The 22,615-nt window shown below is 40.2% G+C and overlaps 1 protein-coding gene across 1 annotated transcript in view; it reads right to left on the bottom strand.

The window, feature by feature from the left end:
* Window positions 1-22,615, bottom strand: part of INSC (INSC spindle orientation adaptor protein) — a 172,541-nt gene that overhangs the window by 67,586 nt on the left and 82,340 nt on the right. Inside the window, exons 6-7 of the mRNA XM_069968003.1 lie at window positions 15,079-15,192; window positions 7,835-7,960 (exon numbers count right to left, since the gene is read on the bottom strand). Coding sequence (XP_069824104.1) covers window positions 7,835-7,960; window positions 15,079-15,192 — 240 coding nt within the window. The remainder of the gene's footprint in view (window positions 1-7,834; window positions 7,961-15,078; window positions 15,193-22,615) is intronic.

A 22,615-nucleotide genomic window follows, 5' to 3' on the forward strand; every position in this document is an offset into this window, starting at 1 on the left:
CAGCAGCTGGATATGTGATATATAAGTTACTGTACAGTATAGCAGCATGTGGTGTATAATGTATAGTAACTGTATAACCCTGATAACACAGCAGCTGGATATGTGATATATACGTTACTGTACAGTATAGCAGCATGTGGTATATAATGTATAGTAACTGTATAACCCTGATAACACAGCAGCTGGATATGTGATATATAAGTTACTGTACAGTATAGCAGCATGTGGTATATAATGTATAGTAACTGTATAACCCTGATAACACAGCAGCTGGATATGTGATATATAAGTTACTGTACAGTATAGCAATCAGCATGTGGTGTACAATGTATAGTAACTGTATAACCCTGATAACACAGCAGCAGCTGGATATGTGATATATAAGTTACTGTACAGAATAGCAATCAGCATGTGGTGTACAATGTATAGTAACTGTATAACCCTGATAACACAGCAGCTGGATATGTGATATATAGGTTACTGTACAGAATAGCAATCAGCATGTGGTATATAATGTATAGTAACTGTATAACCCTGATAACACAGCAGCTGGATATGTGATATATAAGTTACTGTACAGTACAGCAGCATGTGGTATATAATGTATAGTAACTTTATAACCCTGATAACACAGCAGCAGCTGGATATGTGATATATAAGTTACTGTACAGTACAGCAGCATGTGGTATATAATGTATAGTAACTGTATAACCCTGATAACACAGCAGCAGCTGGATATGTAATATTATAAGTTACTGTACAGTATAGCTGCATGTGGTGTAAAATGTATAGTAACTGTATAACCCTAATAACACAGCAGCAGCTGGATATGTAATATTATAAGTTACTGTACAGTATAGAAATCAGCATGTGGTATATAATGTATAGTATCTGTATAACACTGATAACACAGCAGCAGCTGGATATGTGATATATAAGTTACTGTACAGTATAGCAGCATGTGGTATATAATGTATAGTAACTGTATAACCCTGATAACACTGCAGCTGGATATGTGATATATAAGTTACTGTACAGTATAGCAGCATGTGGTGTATAATGTATAGTAACTGTATAACCCTGATAACACAGCAGCTGGATATGTGATATATAAGTTACTGTACAGTATAGCAATCAGCATGTGGTATATAATGTATAGTAACTGTATAACCCTGATAACACAGCAGCTGGATATGTGATATATAAGTTACTGTACGGTATAGCAGCATGTGGTGTATAATGTATAGTAACTATATAACCCTGATAACACAGCAGCTGGATATGTGATATATAAGTTACTGTACAGTATAGCAATCAGCATGTGGTGTATAATGTATAGTAACTGTATAACCCTGATAACACAGCAGCTGGATATGTGATATATAAGTTATTGTACAGTATAGCAGCATGTGGTATATAATGTATAGTAACTGTATAACCCTGATAACACAGCAGCTGGATACGTGATATATAAGTTACTGTACAGTATAGCAGCATGTGGTGTATAATGTATAGTAACTGTATAACCCTGATAACACAGCAGCTGGATATGTGATATATAAGTTACTGTACAGTATAGCAGCATGTGGTATATAATGTATAGTAACTGTATAACCCTGATAACACAGCAGCTGGATATGTGATATATAAGTTACTGTACAGTATAGCAGCATGTGGTATATAATGTATAGTAACTGTATAACCCTGATAACACAGCAGCTGGATATGTGATATATAAGTTACTGTACAGTAATGGAGACGATGGGGCACACAAGGGCGGCCAGAGACTGCAGGGAGCAGGAGGGAATGAGCAGGACAGATGTGGGCACAGTGTATAGCAGTACTCTCTTTCCGGGAAGAGAGGGGTTAAAGCTATGAAGAGATTACCTCCACCGTCCTGTCCCCTGATGTAAGCCCCAGCTTGAAGTGGATCTGCTATGATTTGGAAGGTGGGGGAGACTTCCTGGGTCAGAGTACAGGGCTGTAGACCCCGCTATGCAGACCATGCCCCTCCCCCACTCCCCCTCCCACCCAGTACAGGGAGCTCTTACACCACAGCAATGCTCTTACACCAAGTTACTATTTTAAAAAACTGTGAGCTCTTATACCAAAACGCTCTTAATCCAAGTTACTCTTATACCGAGATATCACTGTATTCCTATTATAGGGGTTTGTTATACTACTATTACTATCACAGGGTGTGTTATTTTACTATCACAGGGTGTGTTATATTACTATCACAGGGTGTTATATTACTATTACAGGGTGTTATATTACTATTACAGGGTGTTATATTACTATTACAGGGTGTTATATTACTATTACAGGGTGTGTTATATTACTATTACAGGGTGTTATATTACTATTACAGGGTGTTATATTACTATTACAGGGTGTTATATTACTATTACAGGGTGTGTTATATTACAGGGTGTTATATTGCTATTACAGGGTGTTATATTACTATTACAGGGTGTGTTATATTACAGGGTGTTATATTACTATTACAGGGTGTTATATTACAGGGTGTTATATTGCTATTACAGGGTGTTATATTACTATTACAGGGTGTGTTATATTACAGGGTGTTATATTACTATTACAGGGTGTGTTATATTACAGGGTGTTATATTACTATTACAGGGTGTTATATTACTATTACAGGGTGTTATATTACTATTACAGGGTGTGTTATATTACTATTATAGGGTGTGTTATATTACAGGGTGTTATATTACTATTACAGGGTGTTATATTACTATTACAGGGTGTGTTATATTACTATTACAGGGTGTGTTATATTACTATTATAGGGTGTGTTATATTACAGGGTGTTATATTACTATTACAGGGTGTTATATTACTATTACAGGGTGTGTTATATTACTATTACAGGGTGTTATATTACTATTACAGGGTGTTATATTACTATTATAGGGTGTGTTATATTACTATTACAGGGTGTTATATTACTATTACAGGGTGTGTTATATTACTATTACAAGGTGTTATATTACTATTACAGGGTGTTATATTACTATTACAGGGTGTGTTATATTACTATTACAGGGTGTTATATTACTATTACAGGGTGTTATATTACTATTACAGGGTGTTATATTACTATTACAGGGTGTGTTATATTACAAGGTGTTATATTACTATTACAGGGTGTGTTATATTACTATTACAGGGTGTTATATTACTATTACAGGGTGTGTTATATTACTATTACAGGGTGTTATATTACTATTACAGGGTGTTATATTACTATTACAGGGTGTGTTATATTACTATTACAGGGTGTGTTATATTACTATTACAGGGTGTTATATTACTATTACAGGGTGTGTTATATTACTATTACAGGGTGTTATATTACTATTACAGGGTGTTATATTACTATTACAGGGTGTGTTATATTACTATTACAGGGTGTTATATTACTATTACAGGGTGTGTTATATTACAAGGTGTTATATTACTATTACAGGGTGTTATATTACCATTACAAGGTGTTATATTACTATTACAGGGTGTTATATTACTATTACAGGGTGTTATATTACTATTACAGGGTGTGTTATATTACAAGGTGTTATATTACTATTACAGGGTGTTATATTACTATTACAGGGTGTGTTATATTACAAGGTGTTATATTACTATTACAGGGTGTTATATTACCATTACAAGGTGTTATATTACTATTACAGGGTGTTATATTACTATTACAGGGTGTTATATTACTATTACAGGGTGTTATATTACTATTACAGGGTGTTATATTACTATTACAGGGTGTGTTATATTACTATTATAGGGTGTTATATTACTATTACAGGGTGTTATATTACTATTACAGGGTCTGTTATATTACAAGTTGTTATATTACTATTACAGGGTGTGTTATATTACTATTACAGGGTGTTATATTACTATTACAGGGTGTTATATTACTATTACAGGGTGTTATATTACTATTACAGGGTGTGTTATATTACTATTACAGGGTGTGTTATATTACTATCACAGGGTGTGTTATATTACTATTACAGGGTCTTATATTACTATTACAAGGTGTTATATTACTATTACAGGGTGTGTTATATTACAGGGTGTTATATTACTATTACAGGGTGTTATATTACTATTACAGGGTGTGTTATATTACTATTACAGGGTGTTATATTACTATTACAGGGTGTTATATTACTATTACAGGGTGTTATATTACTATTACAGGGTGTTATATTACTATTATAGGGTGTGTTATATTACTATTACAGGGTGTTATATTACTATTACAGGGTGTTATATTACTATTACAGGGTGTGTTATATTACAGGGTGTTATATTACTATTACAGGGTGTTATATTACAAGGTGTTATATTACTATTACAGGGTGTTATATTACAAGGTGTTATATTACTATTACAGGGTGTTATATTACTATTACAGGGTGTTATATTACTATTACAGGGTGTTATATTACTATTACAGGGTGTTATATTACAAGGTGTTATATTACTATTACAGGGTGTTATATTACTATTACAGGGTGTTATATTACTATTACAGGGTGTTATATTACTATTACAGGGTGTTATATTACTATTACAGGGTGTGTTATATTACTATTACAGGGTGTTATATTACAGGGTGTTATATTACTATTACAGGGTGTTATATTACTATTACAGGGTGTGTTATATTACTATTACAGGGTGTTATATTACTATTACAGGGTGTGTTATATTACAGGGTGTTATATTGCTATTACAGGGTGTTATATTACTATTACAGGGTGTTATATTACTATTACAGGGTGTTATATTACTATTACAGGGTGTGTTATATTACTATTACAGGGTGTGTTATATTACTATTACAGGGTGTGTTATATTACTATTACAGGGTGTTATATTACTATTACAGGGTGTGTTATATTACAGGGTGTTATATTACTATTACAGGGTGTTATATTACTATTACAGGGTGTTATATTACTATTACAGGGTGTTATATTACTATTACAGGGTGTTATATTACTATTACAGGGTGTTATATTACTATTACAGGGTGTGTATATTACTATTACAGGGGTGTTATATTACTATTACAGGGTGTTATATTACTATTACAGGGTGTTATATTACTATTACAGGGTGTGTTATATTACTATTACAGGGTGTTATATTACTATTACAGGGTGTTATATTACTATTACAGGGTGTGTTATATTACTATTACAGGGTGTTATATTACTATTACAGGGTGTTATATTACTATTACAGGGTGTTATATTACTATTACAGGGTGTGTTATATTACTATTACAGGGTGTTATATTACTATTACAGGGTGTTATATTACTATTACAGGGTGTGTTATATTACAGGGTGTTATATTACTATTACAGGGTGTGTTATATTACAGGGTGTTATATTGCTATTACAGGGTGTTATATTACTATTACAGGGTGTTATATTACTATTACAGGGTGTTATATTACTATTACAGGGTGTGTTATATTACTATTACAGGGTGTGTTATATTACTATTACAGGGTGTTATATTACTATTACAGGGTGTTATATTACTATTACAGGGTGTGTTATATTACAGGGTGTTATATTACTATTACAGGGTGTTATATTGCTATTACAGGGTGTTATATTACTATTACAGGGTGTGTTATATTACTATTACAGGGTGTTATATTACTATTACAGGGTGTTATATTACTATTACAGGGTGTTATATTACTATTACAGGGTGTTATATTACTATTACATGGTGTGTTATATTACTATTACAGGGTGTGTTATATTACTATTACAGGGTGTTATATTACTATTACAGGGTGTTATATTACTATTACAGGGTGTTATATTACTATTACAGGGTGTGTTATATTACTATTACAGGGTGTTATATTACTATTACAGGGTGTTATATTACTATTACAGGGTGTGTATATTATTACAGGGTGTTATATTACTATTACAGGGTGTTATATTACTATTACAGGGTGTTATATTACTATTACAGGGTGTGTTATATTACTATTACAGGGTGTTATATTACTATTACAGGGTGTTATATTTCTATTACAGTGTGTTATATTACTATTACAGGTGTGTTATATTACTATTACAGGGTGTTATATTACTATTACAGGGTGTTATATTACTATTACAGGGTGTGTTATATTACTATTACAGGGTGTTATATTACTATTACAGGGTGTTATATTACTATTACAGGGTGTTATATTACAGGGTGTTATATTACTATTACAGGGTGTTATATTACTATTACAGGTGTTATTACTATTACAGGGTGTTATATTACTATTACAGGGTGTTATATTACTATTACAGGGTGTGTTATATTACTATTACAGGGTGTGTTATATTACTATTACAGGGTGTTATATTACTATTACAGGGTGTTATATTACTATTACAGGGTGTTATATTACTATTACAGGGTGTGTTATATTACTATTACAGGGTGTGTTATATTACTATTACAGGGTGTGTTATATTACTATTACAGGGTGTTATATTACAGGGTGTTATATTACTATTACAGGGTGTTATATTACTATTACAGGGTGTTATATTACTATTACAGGGTGTTATATTACTATTACAGGGTGTGTTATATTACTATTACAGGGTGTGTTATATTACAAGGTGTTATATTACTATTACAGGGTGTTATATTACAGGGTGTTATATTACTATTACAGGGTGTTATATTACAGGGTGTTATATTACTATTACAGGGTGTTATATTACTATTACAGGGTGTTATATTACTATTACAGGGTGTTATATTACTATTACAGGGTGTTATATTACAGGGTGTTATATTACAGGGTGTTATATTACTATTACAGGGTGTGTTATATTACTATTACAGGGTGTTATATTACTATTACAGGGTGTTATATTACTATTACAGGGTGTTATATTACTATTACAGGGTGTTATATTACTATTACAGGGTGTTATATTACTATTACAGGGTGTTATATTACTATTACAGGGTGTGTTATATTACTATTACAGGGTGTTATATTACTATTATAGGGTGTTATATTACTATTACAGGGTGTGTTATATTACTATTACAGGGTGTTATATTACTATTACAGGGTGTTATATTACTATTACAGGGTGTGTTATATTACAGGGTGTTATATTACTATTACAGGGTGTGTTATATTACTATTACAGGGTGTTATATTACTATTACAGGGTGTTATATTACAGGGTGTGTTATATTACTATTACAGGGTGTGTTATATTACAAGGTGTTATATTACTATTACAGGTTTGTTATGTTGCTGTCACTGTCCTTTCCTACATTTCCCTCTGTCCGTTCCTTCGCTGGCAGATGACGTCCGCGTTCTGACGGAGATGAGGAGTAATTTGCGGAGTGGGGGTCCCACGGCTGTGATGGATATGAGCGGAGCGCCTCTGACGACTGATCTCTCACACTGACATTTAGAAGCCTCCCATGCTTCAGTCGCTAGTAATGGATTTGTGCGTTTCGATCGCTCCTTGAACTTTACTTGGATTTCAAGGCATCAAAAAAGTTGTGAGCGGCCTGTGAGAGTGACACACTGCTACAGTCCTGATGGTTTGTATGAGGGGGTAACAGAGTGGCCAGGATGTAGGAGGGGCAGTCCAGACCACTAGTTACCCCTCCTCTGGGCTCACATCATACAAGTGGCTGCACCCCCCACCACAAGCTGCATGTATCTACTAGATTCTCCTATATGTGAGGTGATCTAGAGTGATCCCAGAGAGATCCCTACCTTCTCCAGCTGGTGGATCCCCTCCTCCACCGAACACATGGACGCCAGCGTCCTCAGGGCAGACGGGTACAAACACTTAAAGTGATCCTGACGGCAAATTTTAAAAAGGGCGACAACCGCTCCTCCCTGCGAATAAAGAGACAAAAACAAGAAAAGATAAAGCTCATAACAATACAAGACGATAAGAATATAACTACAGTACGATAATACTGCCACTATATACAGGAATATACTACTATAATACTGCTCCTATATACAGGAATATACTACTATAATACTGCTCCTATATACAGGAATATACTACTATAATACTGCTCCTATATAAAGGAATATAACTACTATAATACTGCTCCCTATATACAGGAATATACTACTATAATACTGCTCCTATATACAGGGATATAACTACTATAATACTGCTCCTATATACAGGAATATAACTACTATAATACTGCTCCTATATACAAGAATATACCTACTATAATACTGCTCCTATATACAGGAATATACTACTATAATACTGCTCCTATATACAGGAATATAACTACTATAATACTGCTCCTATATACAGGAATATAACTACTATAATACTGCCCCTATATACAGGAATATACTACTATAATACTGCTCCCTGTATACAGGAATATAACTACTATAATACTGCTCCTATATACAGGGATATAACTACTATAATACTGCTCCCCTATATACAGGGATATAACTACTATAATACTGCTCCTATATACAGGAATATAACTACTATAATACTGTCCCTATATATAGGAATATAACTACTATAATACTGCTCCTATATACAGGAATATAACTACTATAATACTGCTCCTATATACAGGAATATACCACTATAATACTGCTCCTATATACAGGAATATACTACTATAATACTGCTCCTATATACAGGAATATAACTACTATAATACTGCTCCTATATACAGGAATATAACTACTATAATACTGCTCCTATATACAGGAATATAACTACTATAATACTGCCCCTATATATAGGAATATAACTACTATAATACTGCTCCTATATACAGGAATATACTACTATAATACTGCCCCTATATACAGGAATATAACTCCTATAATACTGCTCCTATATACAGGACTATAACTACTATAATACTGCCCCCTATATACAGGAATATAACTCCTATAATACTGCTCCTATATACAGGAATATACTACTATAATACTGCTCCTATATACAGGAATATAACTCCTATAATACTGCCTCCTGTGTAACTGATGGATCCACAGCTTGTCCTTGGGCCATGTCCTTAGTGAGGCAGTAGTCACATAGAAGCCATTATCCTTGTATTAGACACCTGTGGTCCCTCTGTACAGATGTATTGGCGGTATAACACATGGCAGACATGTTATAGTGGAAGAACACATCCTCCAGGCGATGGCTGACGTTGCAGACCACTGTCGTGCGGTGCTTGATGTGGGTGCGGTATAATAATTTACACCACTGACTTTTAGCTTTTACAAATATCATCCTAATTAAAACTGATGAAAAAGTCAAAAAGGGAAAACGTATTAATTGAATCCTTCCTGGAACAGAGACGTCTCTGCCTCATTATCAGGCGGTATTATGTACAACGCTAATTGCTGATATTATTAGACAAAGGCTGAAATATAAACCTGGTATGACGCTATGTACAACCACCGCGACTGAGGACTAATAAGTCACCTTCATATACAGCCGCCAGAAGTTATATGTAATAGAAGCAGCTACTATCATAATAAGCAAAGAGCGGTATTATAGAAGTTATATTCCTGTATATAGGGGGCAGTATTATAGAAGTAATATTCCTGTATATAGGAACAGTATTATAGTAGTTATATTCCTGTATATAGGAGCAGTATTAGGCTGGGTTCACACTATGTATATTTGAGGCTGTATTTGTGAGGCTGTATAGCAACCAAAACCAGGAGTGGATTGAAAACACAGAAAGGATCTGTTCACTTAATGTTGTAATTGAGTGGATGGCCGTCATTTAATGGCAAATATTTGCTGGTATTTTAAAACAACGGCTGTTATATTGAAATAATGGCCGTTATTTACTGTTATATGGCGGCCATCCACTCAATTTCAACATTGTGTGAACAGATCCTTTCTGGGTTTTCAATCCACTCCTGGTTTTGGTTGCTATGAGGACCTGACATGAGGACCAAATACTGCCTGAAATATACATAGTGTGAACCCAGCCTTATAGTAGTTATATCCCTGTATATAGGAGCAGTATTATAGTAGTATATTCCTGTATATAGGAACAGTATTATAGTAGTTATATTCCTGTATATAGGAGCAGTATTATAGTAGTTATATTCCTGTATATAGGAGCAGTATTATAGTAGTTATATCCCTGTATATAGGGAGCAGTATTATAGTAGTTATATCCCTGTATATAGGAGCAGTATTATAGTAGTTATATTCCTGTATATAGGAGCAGTATTATAGTAGTTATATTCCTGTATATAGGAGCAGTATTATAGTAGTATATTCCTGTATATAGGGGCAGTATTATAGTAGTTATATTCCTGTATATAGGGAGCAGTATTATAGTAGTTATATTCCTGTATATAGGAGCAGTATTATAGTAGTTATATTCCTGTATATAGGAGCAGTATTATAGTAGGTATATTCCTGTATATAGGGAGCAGTATTATAGTAGTTATATTCCTGTATATAGGAGCAGTATTATAGTAGTTATATTCCTGTATATAGGAGCAGTATTATAGTAGTATATTCCTGTATATAGGGGCAGTATTATAGTAGTATATCCCTGTATATAGGAGCAGTATTATAGTAGTATATTCCTGTATATAGGAGCAGTATTATAGTAGTTATATTCCTGTATATAGGAGCAGTATTATAGTAGTTATATCCCTGTATATAGGAGCAGTATTATAGTAGTATATTCCTGTATATAGGGAGCAGTATTATAGTAGTTATATTCCTGTATATAGGAGCAGTATTATAGTAGTTATATCCCTGTATATAGGAGCAGTATTAGAGTAGTTATATTCCTGTATATAGGAGCAGTATTATAGTAGTATATTCCTGTATATAGGGGGCAGTATTATAGTAGTTATATTCCTGTATATAGGGAGCAGTATTATAGTAGTTATATTCCTGTATATAGGGAGCAGTATTATAGTAGTTATATTCCTGTATATAGGAGCAGTATTATAGTAGTTATATTCCTGTATATAGGAGCAGTATTATAGTAGTTATATTCCTGTATATATGGGGGCAGTATTATAGTAGTTATATCCCTGTATATAGGGGCAGTATTATAGTAGTATATTCCTGTATATAGGAGCAGTATTATAGTAGTATATTCCTGTATATAGGAGTAGTATTATAGTAGTTATATTCCTGTATATAGGAGGCAGTATTATAGTAGTATATTCCTGTATATAGGGGGCAGTATTATAGTAGTATATTCCTGTATATAGGGGGCAGTATTATAGTAGTTATATTCCTGTATATAGGAGCAGTATTATAGTAGTATATTCCTGTATATAGGAGCAGTATTATAGTAGTATATCCCTGTATATAGGAGCAGTATTATAGTAGTTATATTCCTGTATATAGGAGCAGTATTATAGTAGTTATATTCCTGTATATAGGAGCAGTATTATAGTAGTTATATTCCTGTATATAGGAGCAGTATTATAGTAGTATATCCCTGTATATAGGAGCAGTATTATAATAGTTATATTCCTGTATATAGGGGCAGTATTATAGTAGTATATTCCTGTATATAGGAGCAGTATTATAGTAGTATATTCCTGTATATAGGGAGCAGTATTATAGTAGTTATATCCCTGTATTTAGGAGCAGTATTATAGTAGTTATATCCCTGTATATAGGAGCAGTATTATAGTAGTTATATCCCTGTATATAGGAGCAGTATTATAGTGGTATATTCCTGTATATAGGAGCAGTATTATAGTAGTTATATCCCTGTATATAGGGAGCAGTATTATAGTAGTTATATCCCTGTATATAGGAGCAGTATTATAGTAGTATATTCCTGTATATAGGAGCAGTATTATAGTAGTATATTCCTGTATATAGGAGCAGTATTATAGTAGTTATATTCCTGTATATAGGGGCAGTATTATAGTAGTTATATTCCTGTATATAGGAGCAGTATTATAGTAGTATATTCCTGTATATAGGAGCAGTATTATAGTAGTATATCCCTGTATATAGGAGCAGTATTATAGTAGTTATATTCCTGTATATAGGAGCAGTATTATAGTAGTTATATTCCTGTATATAGGAGCAGTATTATAGTAGTTATATTCCTGTATATAGGAGCAGTATTATAGTAGTTATATCCCTGTATATAGGAGCAGTATTATAATAGTTATATTCCTGTATATAGGGGCAGTATTATAGTAGTATATTCCTGTATATAGGAGCAGTATTATAGTAGTATATTCCTGTATATAGGGAGCAGTATTATAGTAGTTATATCCCTGTATTTAGGAGCAGTATTATAGTAGTTATATCCCTGTATATAGGAGCAGTATTATAGTAGTTATATCCCTGTATATAGGAGCAGTATTATAGTGGTATATTCCTGTATATAGGAGCAGTATTATAGTAGTTATATCCCTGTATATAGGGAGCAGTATTATAGTAGTTATATTCCTGTATATAGGAGCATTATTATAGTAGTTATATTCCTGTATATAGGAGCAGTATTATAGTAGTTATATTCCTGTATATAGGAACAGTATTATAATAGTTATATTCCTGTATATAGGAGTAGTATTATAGTAGTATATTCCTGTGTATAGGGGCAGTATTATAGTAGTATATTCCTGTATATAGGAGCAGTATTATAGTAGTATATTCCTGTATATAGGAGGCAGTATTATAGTAGTTATATTTCTGTATATAGGAGCAGTATTATAGTAGTTATATTCCTGTATATAGGAGCAGTATTATAGTAGTTATATTCCTGTATATAGGGGCAGTATTATAGTAGTATATTCCTGTATATAGTAGCAGTATTATAGTAGTTATATTCCTGTATATAGGAGCAGTATTATAGTAGTTATATTTCTGTATATAGGAGCAGTATTATAGTAGTTATATTCCTGTATATAGGAGCAGTATTATAGTAGTATGTTCCTGTATATAGGAGCAGTATTATAGTAGTTATTCACAGAAGGGGAGAGATGGATCGCACCGTCCTCGCAATCTCCGGCCACCGGATACAATGGGATGGGACTAATGGGGTGCCCCTGCTGCGGCTACCTGGCTCGGGGTGCTCCGTCTAAGCAGATGAGTGTAATACAAACAGAGAGAGTAAAGAGACGTGCACTCACCAATATGGTATGCCGCTGGGGTGCTTTATTAGAGGTTACTTCCACATATGCAGGGAGGGGGAGGTGGAGGCAGGTGTATTCTCAGGAGTAGACAACAATCGTTTCACGTGTTCCCACGCTTCTTCCGGTCTACGTAGACCGGAAGAAGCGTGGGAACACGTGAAACGATTGTTGTCTACTCCTGAGAATACACCTGCCTCCACCTCCCCCTCCCTGCATATGTGGAAGTAACCTCTAATAAAGCACCCCAGCGGCATACCATATTGGTGAGTGCACGTCTCTTTACTCTCTCTGTTTGTATTATAGTAGTTATATTCCTGTATATAGGGAGCAGTATTATAGTAGTATATTCCTATATATAGGGAGCAGTATTATAGTAGTATATTCCTATATATAGGAGAGTTATTATAGTAGGTATATTCTTGTACATACGGCTCTGTGTGCACTGTACGGCACTATATGGCTCTATAAGTATATATACTTTTTGCACTGTATACAGCCTTGTGTCAGGTCCTATGGCGGTGTATATATAAGTACTATAGTGCACCTTACACCCGTCCCCACATGGCTCTCTATACTGTACTGCTGTTACTGAGACCGGGGACTGGGCTGCATCGTCTTCTATTGTTACACTGTGAATGATGTGACACGTATGGCGGTATGGAGGTCGCCCTCCGAACCGCCCGCAGATGAGATCTCATTGGAAATGTTATGTGCTGCGCTCTCCCCCGCGGAGCTGTGCCGGGTCTGGACTTCTCGCCACCGCCATTACTGGAGTTCAGCCACAGCCAAGGAAACAATTAAACTTTCTATTCTTACCTGGAGGTCTCCTCCACCGGCGGCAATCCTATACATATTATTACCGCATTAACCCTCCCTGCACCAGTATAGCAGAGCTGAGAGGGTGGCAGAATATCTGTGCTGTTACATAGGACTGCAGGTGACTACTACATTATCTGTACTCAGAGATATCACTGTGTTATCTGTGGTGTTACATAGGACTGCAGGTGACTACTACATTATCTGTACTCAGAAATACCACTGTGTTATCTGTGCTGTTACATAGGACTGCAGGTGACTACTACATTGTCTGTACTCAGAGAGATATCACTGTGTTATCTGTGCTGTTACATAGGACTGCAGGTGACTACTACATTATCTGTACTCAGAGATATCACTGTGTTATCTGTGCTGTTACATAGGACTGCAGGTGACTACTACATTATCTGTACTCAGAGATATCACTGTGCTATTTGTGGTGTTACATAGGACTGCAGGTGACTACTACATTATCTGTACTCAGAGATATCACTGTGTTATCTGTGGTGTTACATAGGACTGCAGGTGACTACTACATTATCTGTACTCAGAGATATCACTGTGTTATCTGTGCTGTTACATAGGACTGCAGGTGACATCTACATTATCTGTACTCAGAGGGATATCACTGTGTTATCTGTGGTGTTACATAGGACTGCAGGTGACTACTCAGAGATATCACTGTGTTATCTGTGGTGTTACATAGGACTGCAGGTGACATCTACTACATTATCTGTACTCAGAGATATCACTCTGTTATCTGTGGTGTTACATAGGACTGCAGGTGACAGCTACTACACTATCAGTTATTTGGAGTGTTACTGTGTTACATATAGTTGTTATATGATGGTCAGTATGGCTGCCATTCTGCTGGCTCTGTAACATCTCTTGTGGTCAGGGTCTCCATAGTGTGGCTGCTCTTACTGTAGAGAAGCCTTCCCTATGTTAGTGACAGCGCTGCCTTCCTCCATCGTTCATTGTCCTGACCACATAGTAGTCTGTAGTGTGACACTGTTTCCTGACACACTGAAACGCTTCCTCACCTGTGCAACCAGATGGCAGAGTCGTGCCCCCTCCTGGGTGAGGCTGAACAGGCTGTGTATGGCGGTGTTCATACTGTGCACATTCTCACACGTCTCCAGCTCCTCCACCAGGCCCTGAAATCAATCACAGACAGTAAGGGGTTACATCTCCTCCCCATCTGTATGTATGGTATGGGAGTCTATCTATCCCCTATCTTATATTTATCTTCTATTTTCCCATGATCCTCTGCCCTCTGGTTTTTCTGTGTGTTTGTCAGATGTTTTTATCACATACAGAAATATAATTGCACCATATTCTGAGTAACAGAAGCTTATACTGACAGGTAGATGAGTTACTGCAGCAAGTCTATAATATTTGCAGTGTTGCGGCTTCTTCTTCAGGACCTCTGCAATTCTCCCCGGCTGCTCTCATACAACTTCTGGACCAAATCCTGACTGATAGTCGTCCATTCTTGCACAATCCATGCTCGCATTTTGTCAGAATTTGTTGGTTTTTGTTTGTCCACCCGTCTCTTGATGATTGACCACAAGTTCTCAATAGGATTAAGATCTGGGGAGTTTCCAGGCCATGGACCCAAATCTCTATGTTTTGTTCCCTGAGCCATTTAGTTATCACCTTTGCTTTATGCTGGAAAAGGCATTGTTGGTGGCCAAACTGCTCATGGATGGTTGGGAGAAGTTGCTCTTGGAGGACATTCTGGTCCCATTCTTTATTCTTGGCCGTGTTTTTAGGCTGTGAGACTGTGAGAGAGCCGATTCCCTTGGCTGAGAAGCAACCCCACACATGAATGGTTTCAGGATGCCGGTTACAGTCGGCATGAGACAAGACTGGTGGTAGCGCTCACCTCGTCTTCTCCCAATAAGCTGTTCTCCAGATGTCCCAAACAATCGGAAAGGGGATTCATCAGAGACAATGACTTTCCCCCAGTCCTCTGCAGTCCACTCCCTGGACCTTTCCCCCAGTCCTCAGCAGTCCACTCCCTGGACCTTTCCCCCAGTCCTCTGCAGTCCACTCCCTGGACCTTTCCCCCAGTCCTCAGCAGTCCACTCCCTGGACCTTTCCCCCAGTCCTCAGCAGTCCTCTCCCTGTACCTTTCCCCCAGTCCTCAGCAGTCCACTCCCTGGACCTTTCCCCCAGTCCTCAGCAGTCCTCTCCCTGGACCTTTCCCCCAGTCCTCAGCAGTCCGCTCCCTGGACCTTTCCTCCAGTCCTCAGCAGTCCGCTCCCTGGACCTTTCCCCCAGTCCTCAGCAGTCCGCTCCCTGGACCTTTCCCCCAGTCCTCAGCAGTCCGCTCCCTGGACCTTTCCCCCAGTCCTCAGCAGTCCGCTCCCTGGACCTTTCCCCCAGTCCTCAGCAGTCCGCTCCCTGGACCTTTCCCCCAGTCCTCAGCAGTCCGCTTCCTGGACCTTTCCCCCAGTCCTCAGCAGTCCGCTCCCTGGACCTTTCCCCCAGTCCTCAGCAGTCTGCTCCCTGGACCTTTCCCCCAGTCCTCAGCAGTCCGCTCCCTGGACCTTTCCCCCAGTCCTCAGCAGTCCGCTCCCTGGACCTTTCCCCCAGTCCTCAGCAGTCCACTCCCTGGACCTTTCCCCCAGTCCTCAGCAGTCCACTCCCTGGACCTTTCCCCCAGTCCTGAGCAGTCCCCCTCCCTGGACCTTTCCCCCAGTCCTCAGCAGTCCACTCCCTGGACCTTTCCCCAGTCCTCAGCAGTCCACTCCCTGCACCTTTCCCCCAGTCCTCAGCAGTCCACTCTCTGGACCTTTCCCCCAGTCCTCAGCAGTCCACTCCCTGCACCTTTCCCCCAGTCCTCAGCAGTCCTCTCCCTGGACCTTTCCCCCAGTCCTCAGCAGTCCTCTCCCTGTACCTTTCCACCAGTCCTCAGCAGTCCACTCCCTGGACCTTTCCCTCAGTCCTCAGCAGTTCTCTCCCTGTACCTTTCCCCCAGTCCTCAGCAGTCCACTCCCTGGACCTTTCCCCCAGTCCTCAGCAGTCCACTTCCTGGACCTTTCCCCCAGTCCTCAGCAGTCCACTCCCTGGACCTTTCCCCCAGTCCTCAGCAGTCCTCTCCCTGGACCTTTCCCCCAGTCCTCAGCAGTCCACTCCATGGACCTTTCCCCCAGTCCTCAGCAGTCCACTCCATGGACCTTTCCCCCAGTCCTCAGCAGTCCACTCCCTGGACCTTTCCCCCAGTCCTCAGCAGTCCACTCCCTGGACCTTTCCCCCAGTCCTCAGCAGTCTACTCCCTGGACCTTTCCCCCAGTCCTCAGCAGTCCACTCCCTGGACCTTTCCCCCAGTCCTCAGCAGTCCGCTCCCTGGACCTTTCCCCCAGTCCTCAGCAGTCCCCTCCCTGGACCTTTTGCAGAATATCAGTCTGTCCCTGATATTTTTCTGGAGAGAAGTGGCTTCTTTGCTGCCCTCCTTGAGACCAGGCCTTGCTCCAAGAGTCTCCGCAGTCTCACAGTGCACAGTGCAGATGCCCTCACACCTGCCTGCTGCCATTCCTGACCAAGCTCTGCACTGCTGGTAGCCCCATCCCGCAGCTGACCACACTTCTAAGAGAGGGTCCTGGCGCTTGCTGGTCTTTCTTGGGCGCCCTGGAGCCTTTTTGGCAACAATGGAACCTCTCTCCTTGATGATGTGATAGATTGTTGACCGAGGTGCAATCTTTCTAGCTGCGATACTCTTCCCTGTTAGGCCTTTTTTGTGCAGTCGAATGATGACTGCACGTGTTTCTTTAGAGATAACCATGGTAACAGAAGAGAAACAATGATGCCAAGCACCAGCCTCCTTTTAAAGTGTCCAGTGGTGTCATTCTTACTTAATCATGATAGATTGATCTCCAGCCTTGTCCTCACCAACACCCACACCTGTGTTAATGGAGCAATCACTGAAACAATGTTAGCTGCTCCTTGTAAGGCCGGGCTGCAATGATGGGGAAATGTGTTTTGGGGAATAAAGTTCATTTTCTAGGCAAATATTGACTGTGCAAGTAATTGCTGTTAAGCTGATCCCTCTGTATAACATTCTGGAGTATATGCAAATTGTCATTTTAAAAACTGAAGCAGTAGACTTTGTACTATCTATCTATCTATCTATCTATCTATCTCCTATCTATCTATCTATCTATCTATCTCCTATCTATCTATCTATCTATCTATCTCCTATCTATCTCCTATCTATCTATCTCCTATCTATCTATCTATCTCCTATCTATCTATCTCCTATCTATCTATCTATCTATCTATCTATCTATCTATCTATCTCCTATCTATCATCTATCTATCTATCTATCTATCTATCTATCTATCTCCTATCTCCTATCTATCTCCTATCTATCTATCTATCTATCTATCTATCTATCTATCTATTTATCTATCTCCTATCTATCTATCTATCTATCTATCTATCTATCTCCTATCTATCTATCTATCTATCTATCTATCTATCTATCTATCTATCTATCTATCTCCTATCTATCTATCTATCTATCTATCTATCTATCTATCTATCTCCTATCTATCTATCTCCTATCTATCTATCTATCTATCTATCTATCTCCTATCTATCTATCTATCTATCTATCTATCTATCATCTATCTATCTATCTATCTATCTATCTATCTATCTCCTATCTATCTCCTATCTATCTATCTATCTATCTATCTATCTATCTATCTATCTCCTATCTATCTATCTATCTATCTATCTATCTATCTCCTATCTATCTATCTATCTCCTATCTATCTATCTATCTATCTATCTATCTATCTATCTATCTCCTATCTATCTATCTCTATCTATCTATCTATCTATCTATCTATCTATCTATCTCCTATCTATCTATCTATCTATCTATCTCCTATCTCCTATCTATCTATCTATCTATCTATCTATCTATCTATCTATCTATCTCCTATCTATCTATCTATCTATCTATCTATCTATCTCCTATCTATCTATCTATCTCCTATCTATCTATCTATCTATCTATCTATCTATCTATCTCCTATCTATCTATCTATCTATCTATCTATCTATCTCCTATCTATCTATCTATCTATCTATCTATCTATCTCCTATCTATCTATCTATCTATCTATCTATCTATCTATCTATCTATCTCCTATCTATCTATCTATCTATCTATCTATCTATCTATCTCCTATCTATCTATCTATCTCCTATCTATCTATCTATCTATCTATCTATCTATCTATCTATCTATCTATCTCCTATCTATCAATCTCCTACCTATCTATCTATCTATCTATCTATCTATCTATCTATCTCCTATCTATCTCCTATCTATCTCCTATCTATCTATCTATCTATCTATCTATCTATCTATCTATCTATCTGTAACACCTGGAGTAGTGGATCCACTGGACCGTCACCAGCGATGGCACTAACCTCACCAGGGAGCGGAGTCTAAGGGGCCGCTGGTTTTCACCAGAGCCCACCGCAAGGCGGGATGGACTTGCTGCGGCAGGCGACCCCCAGGTCGCTACCCCTGGATTGGTTGCTAGTGACGGCAGGCGAGGCGTGGCAGGAGCAGTAGGCAGGAGATGGTGCTGGCAGAGGTCTGTAGGCGTAACCGCAGGTGACAGGCTGAACACAGGAGCAATGGTGAAACAGGGGAACAGGAACCAGGAACAAGGACTAGGGACCAGGTAGCGGATAGGAATCAGGAACAACAGGGAGCTGGGCCAAACGCTATGGGAAGCATGTAGAGGCTCCAACACGAGGGACAGGGCATGCTGGGATTTATAGGGGAGTGATTGGTGCAACTAACCAATTAAGGGCGGACTGGCCCTTTAAATCTGAGACAGCCGGCGCGCGCGCGCCCCGGCCGGCACAGACCGAGACAGGAACGGAGGAGAGGTGAGGCGCCCCAGGGGCCGAACTAGCAGCAGCGCCGGGTCCCTACACAAGGACCCCGGCGGCTGCATGGGACAGGAGGCGGTCGCGGCGGCGACCGGGAACGCGGGAAGCCGCCGCGGCCGTGACAGTACCCCCCCCCCCTTTGGCCTTCCGCTCTTTCTTGCCTGCAAATGGCACAGGAAGCCACAAAGTCTTTGACATCTTGGAACAAACTGGGCCACCAGTAGTGGCGGGAGATCCGTTGCCCGGTCTTACGGACTCCAGGGTGCCCGGCCTCCAATGAGGAATGTCCCCACTTCAAAATCCCTTTTCGAAGCGCAGGGTGAACATGGGTCTTTCCGGGGGGTATTCTCTGAAGAGTAGAGGTGACGACTGGTACTAGGCGATCAGGAGGTATACTGTGGCGAGGGGATGTGGGTTTGTGGATGAGATCCATCTCGGCAGAGAAGGCATCCGCCAAGTCTTGGTCCTCTGCCGGTAGGCCGGATAGAGGCTTGGCGGGGTCAGGTGACGACACCGAGTACTTGGTCTGAGGTAACTTGAGACACTGGTTGGAACAGTCCTGACCCCAACTGATAATCTTCCCGGTTCTCCAGTCCAGCTTAGGAGCATGTAATTGCAGCCAAGGGAGTCCCAGGAGGATGGCGGGGGATGAACGGGGCAGGACGTAGAAGGATATCTTTTCCTGATGTAAAGGACCCACCTGGAGGACTAGAGGTGCGGTCTGGAAATATATCTGGTCGGTAAGAATCTCGCCCGTGACCGAGGAGATAGTCAAGGGCCTGGATAGTTGGATCACGGGTAGCCGCCATCTTTGGACCAATGTTGCCGCAATAAAACTACCTGCTGACCCAGAATCAAGAAAGGCAGTAGTCTGGTGATTTTGTCCTGAGGGTGTCTGGATGGAAACCGACATAGACAAACTTGGAAAGGTAGCGTTAACACCTAGGGACACCTGTCCCACCGGACCTAGGTGCGAGCATTTCCCGGACGTTTGGGGACGTAGGGGACATCTCAGCCGAAAGTGATCCGAACCACCGCAGTAGAGACAGAGATTCAGCTCCAGACAATGAATTCTTTCATCAGGCGTCAGGTGAGCCCGTTCCACCTGCATAGGAATCTCAGGAGAGGGCTGGGACACCGGAACGTCAGGATTCTGGAAAACCGGCGCCAGCTGGTGATGGCGACGGGGCAAGCCTAGTAGATGTTCATGCCGAACCTCCTCCTCCCTCTCCGAAAAACGAGTATCAACTCTGGTGGCCAGTAGGATGAGTTCGTTCAGGGAGGTGGGTAGGTCTCGGGCGGAAAGCACGTCTCTCACCCGACTAGACAGACCCTTCTTGAAGGTGGCTATTAGAGCGGCTTCATTCCAGTCCAATTCAGCCGCCAGGGTACGGAACTGGATGGCGTAATCGCCAACAGAGGAGCTCCCTTGAGAGAGGTTGAGGAGAGCAGTTTCAGCTGAAGAAGCACGGGCAGGTTCCTCAAAGACGGAGCGAAACTCGAATAGGAAGGCCCGGAGATTGGCAGCAGCAGGGTCATCTCGGTCCCACAGCGGCGTGGCCCAGGCCAGAGCTCTACCCTCCAATAGGCTGATGATGAAAGCCACTTTAGAGCGCTCAGTGGGAAACTGATTGCTTAGAAGTTCGATATACATAGTGCATTGAGTCAGGAATCCTCTGCACAACTTAGAGTCCCCAGAGTATTTGCTTGGGAGAGCCAGTAGAAGTCTCGAGGTAGCTGCAGGTGGTGATAGACGCTGGGCTGTAGTATGCTGCTGTAGGGCGGCAGTCAATTGCTGGATTTGCTGAGCCTGTAGGGCGACCACTCTGGCAACGTCACGAAGATCAGGCACCTCGCCGGGATCCATGGTTGGAGCCTACTGTAACGCCTGGAGTAGTGGATCCACTGGACCGTCACCAGCGATGGCACTAACCTCACCAGGGAGCGAAATCTAAGGGGCCGCTGGTTTTCACCAGAGCCCGCCGCAAGGCGGGATGGACTTGCTGCGGCAGGCGACCCCCAGGTCGCTACCCCTGGCTTGGTTGCTAGTGACGGCAGGCGAGGCGTGGCAGGAGCAGTAGGCAGGAGATGGTGCTGGCAGAGGTCTGTAGGCGTAACTGCAGGTGACAGGCTGAACACAGGAGCAATGGTGAAACAGGGGAACAGGAACCAGGAACAAGGACTAGGGACCAGGTAGCGGATAGGAATCAGGAACAACAGGGAGCTGGGCCAAACGCTATGGGAAGCATGTAGAGGCTCCAACACGAGGGACAGGGCATGCTGGGATTTATAGGGGAGTGATTGGTGCAACTAACCAATTAAGGGCGGACTGGCCCTTTAAATCTGAGACAGCCGGCGCGCGCGCGCCCTAGGAGGCGGGGACGCGCGCGCCGGCCGGCACAGACCGAGACAGGAACGGAGGAGAGGTGAGGCGCCCCAGGGGCCGAACTAGCAGCAGCGCCGGGTCCCTACACAAGGACCCCGGCGGCTGCATGGGACAGGAGGCGGTCGCGGCGGCGACCCGGAACGCGGGAAGCCGCCGCGGCCGTGACACTATCTATCTATCTATCTTCTATCTATCTATCTATCTATCTCCTATCTATCTATTTCCTATCTATCTCCTATCTATCTATCTCCTATCTATTTATCTATCT

This window comes from Dendropsophus ebraccatus, chromosome 4 (assembly GCF_027789765.1).
Source record: "Dendropsophus ebraccatus isolate aDenEbr1 chromosome 4, aDenEbr1.pat, whole genome shotgun sequence".
Taxonomy (NCBI): Eukaryota; Metazoa; Chordata; class Amphibia; order Anura; family Hylidae; genus Dendropsophus; species Dendropsophus ebraccatus.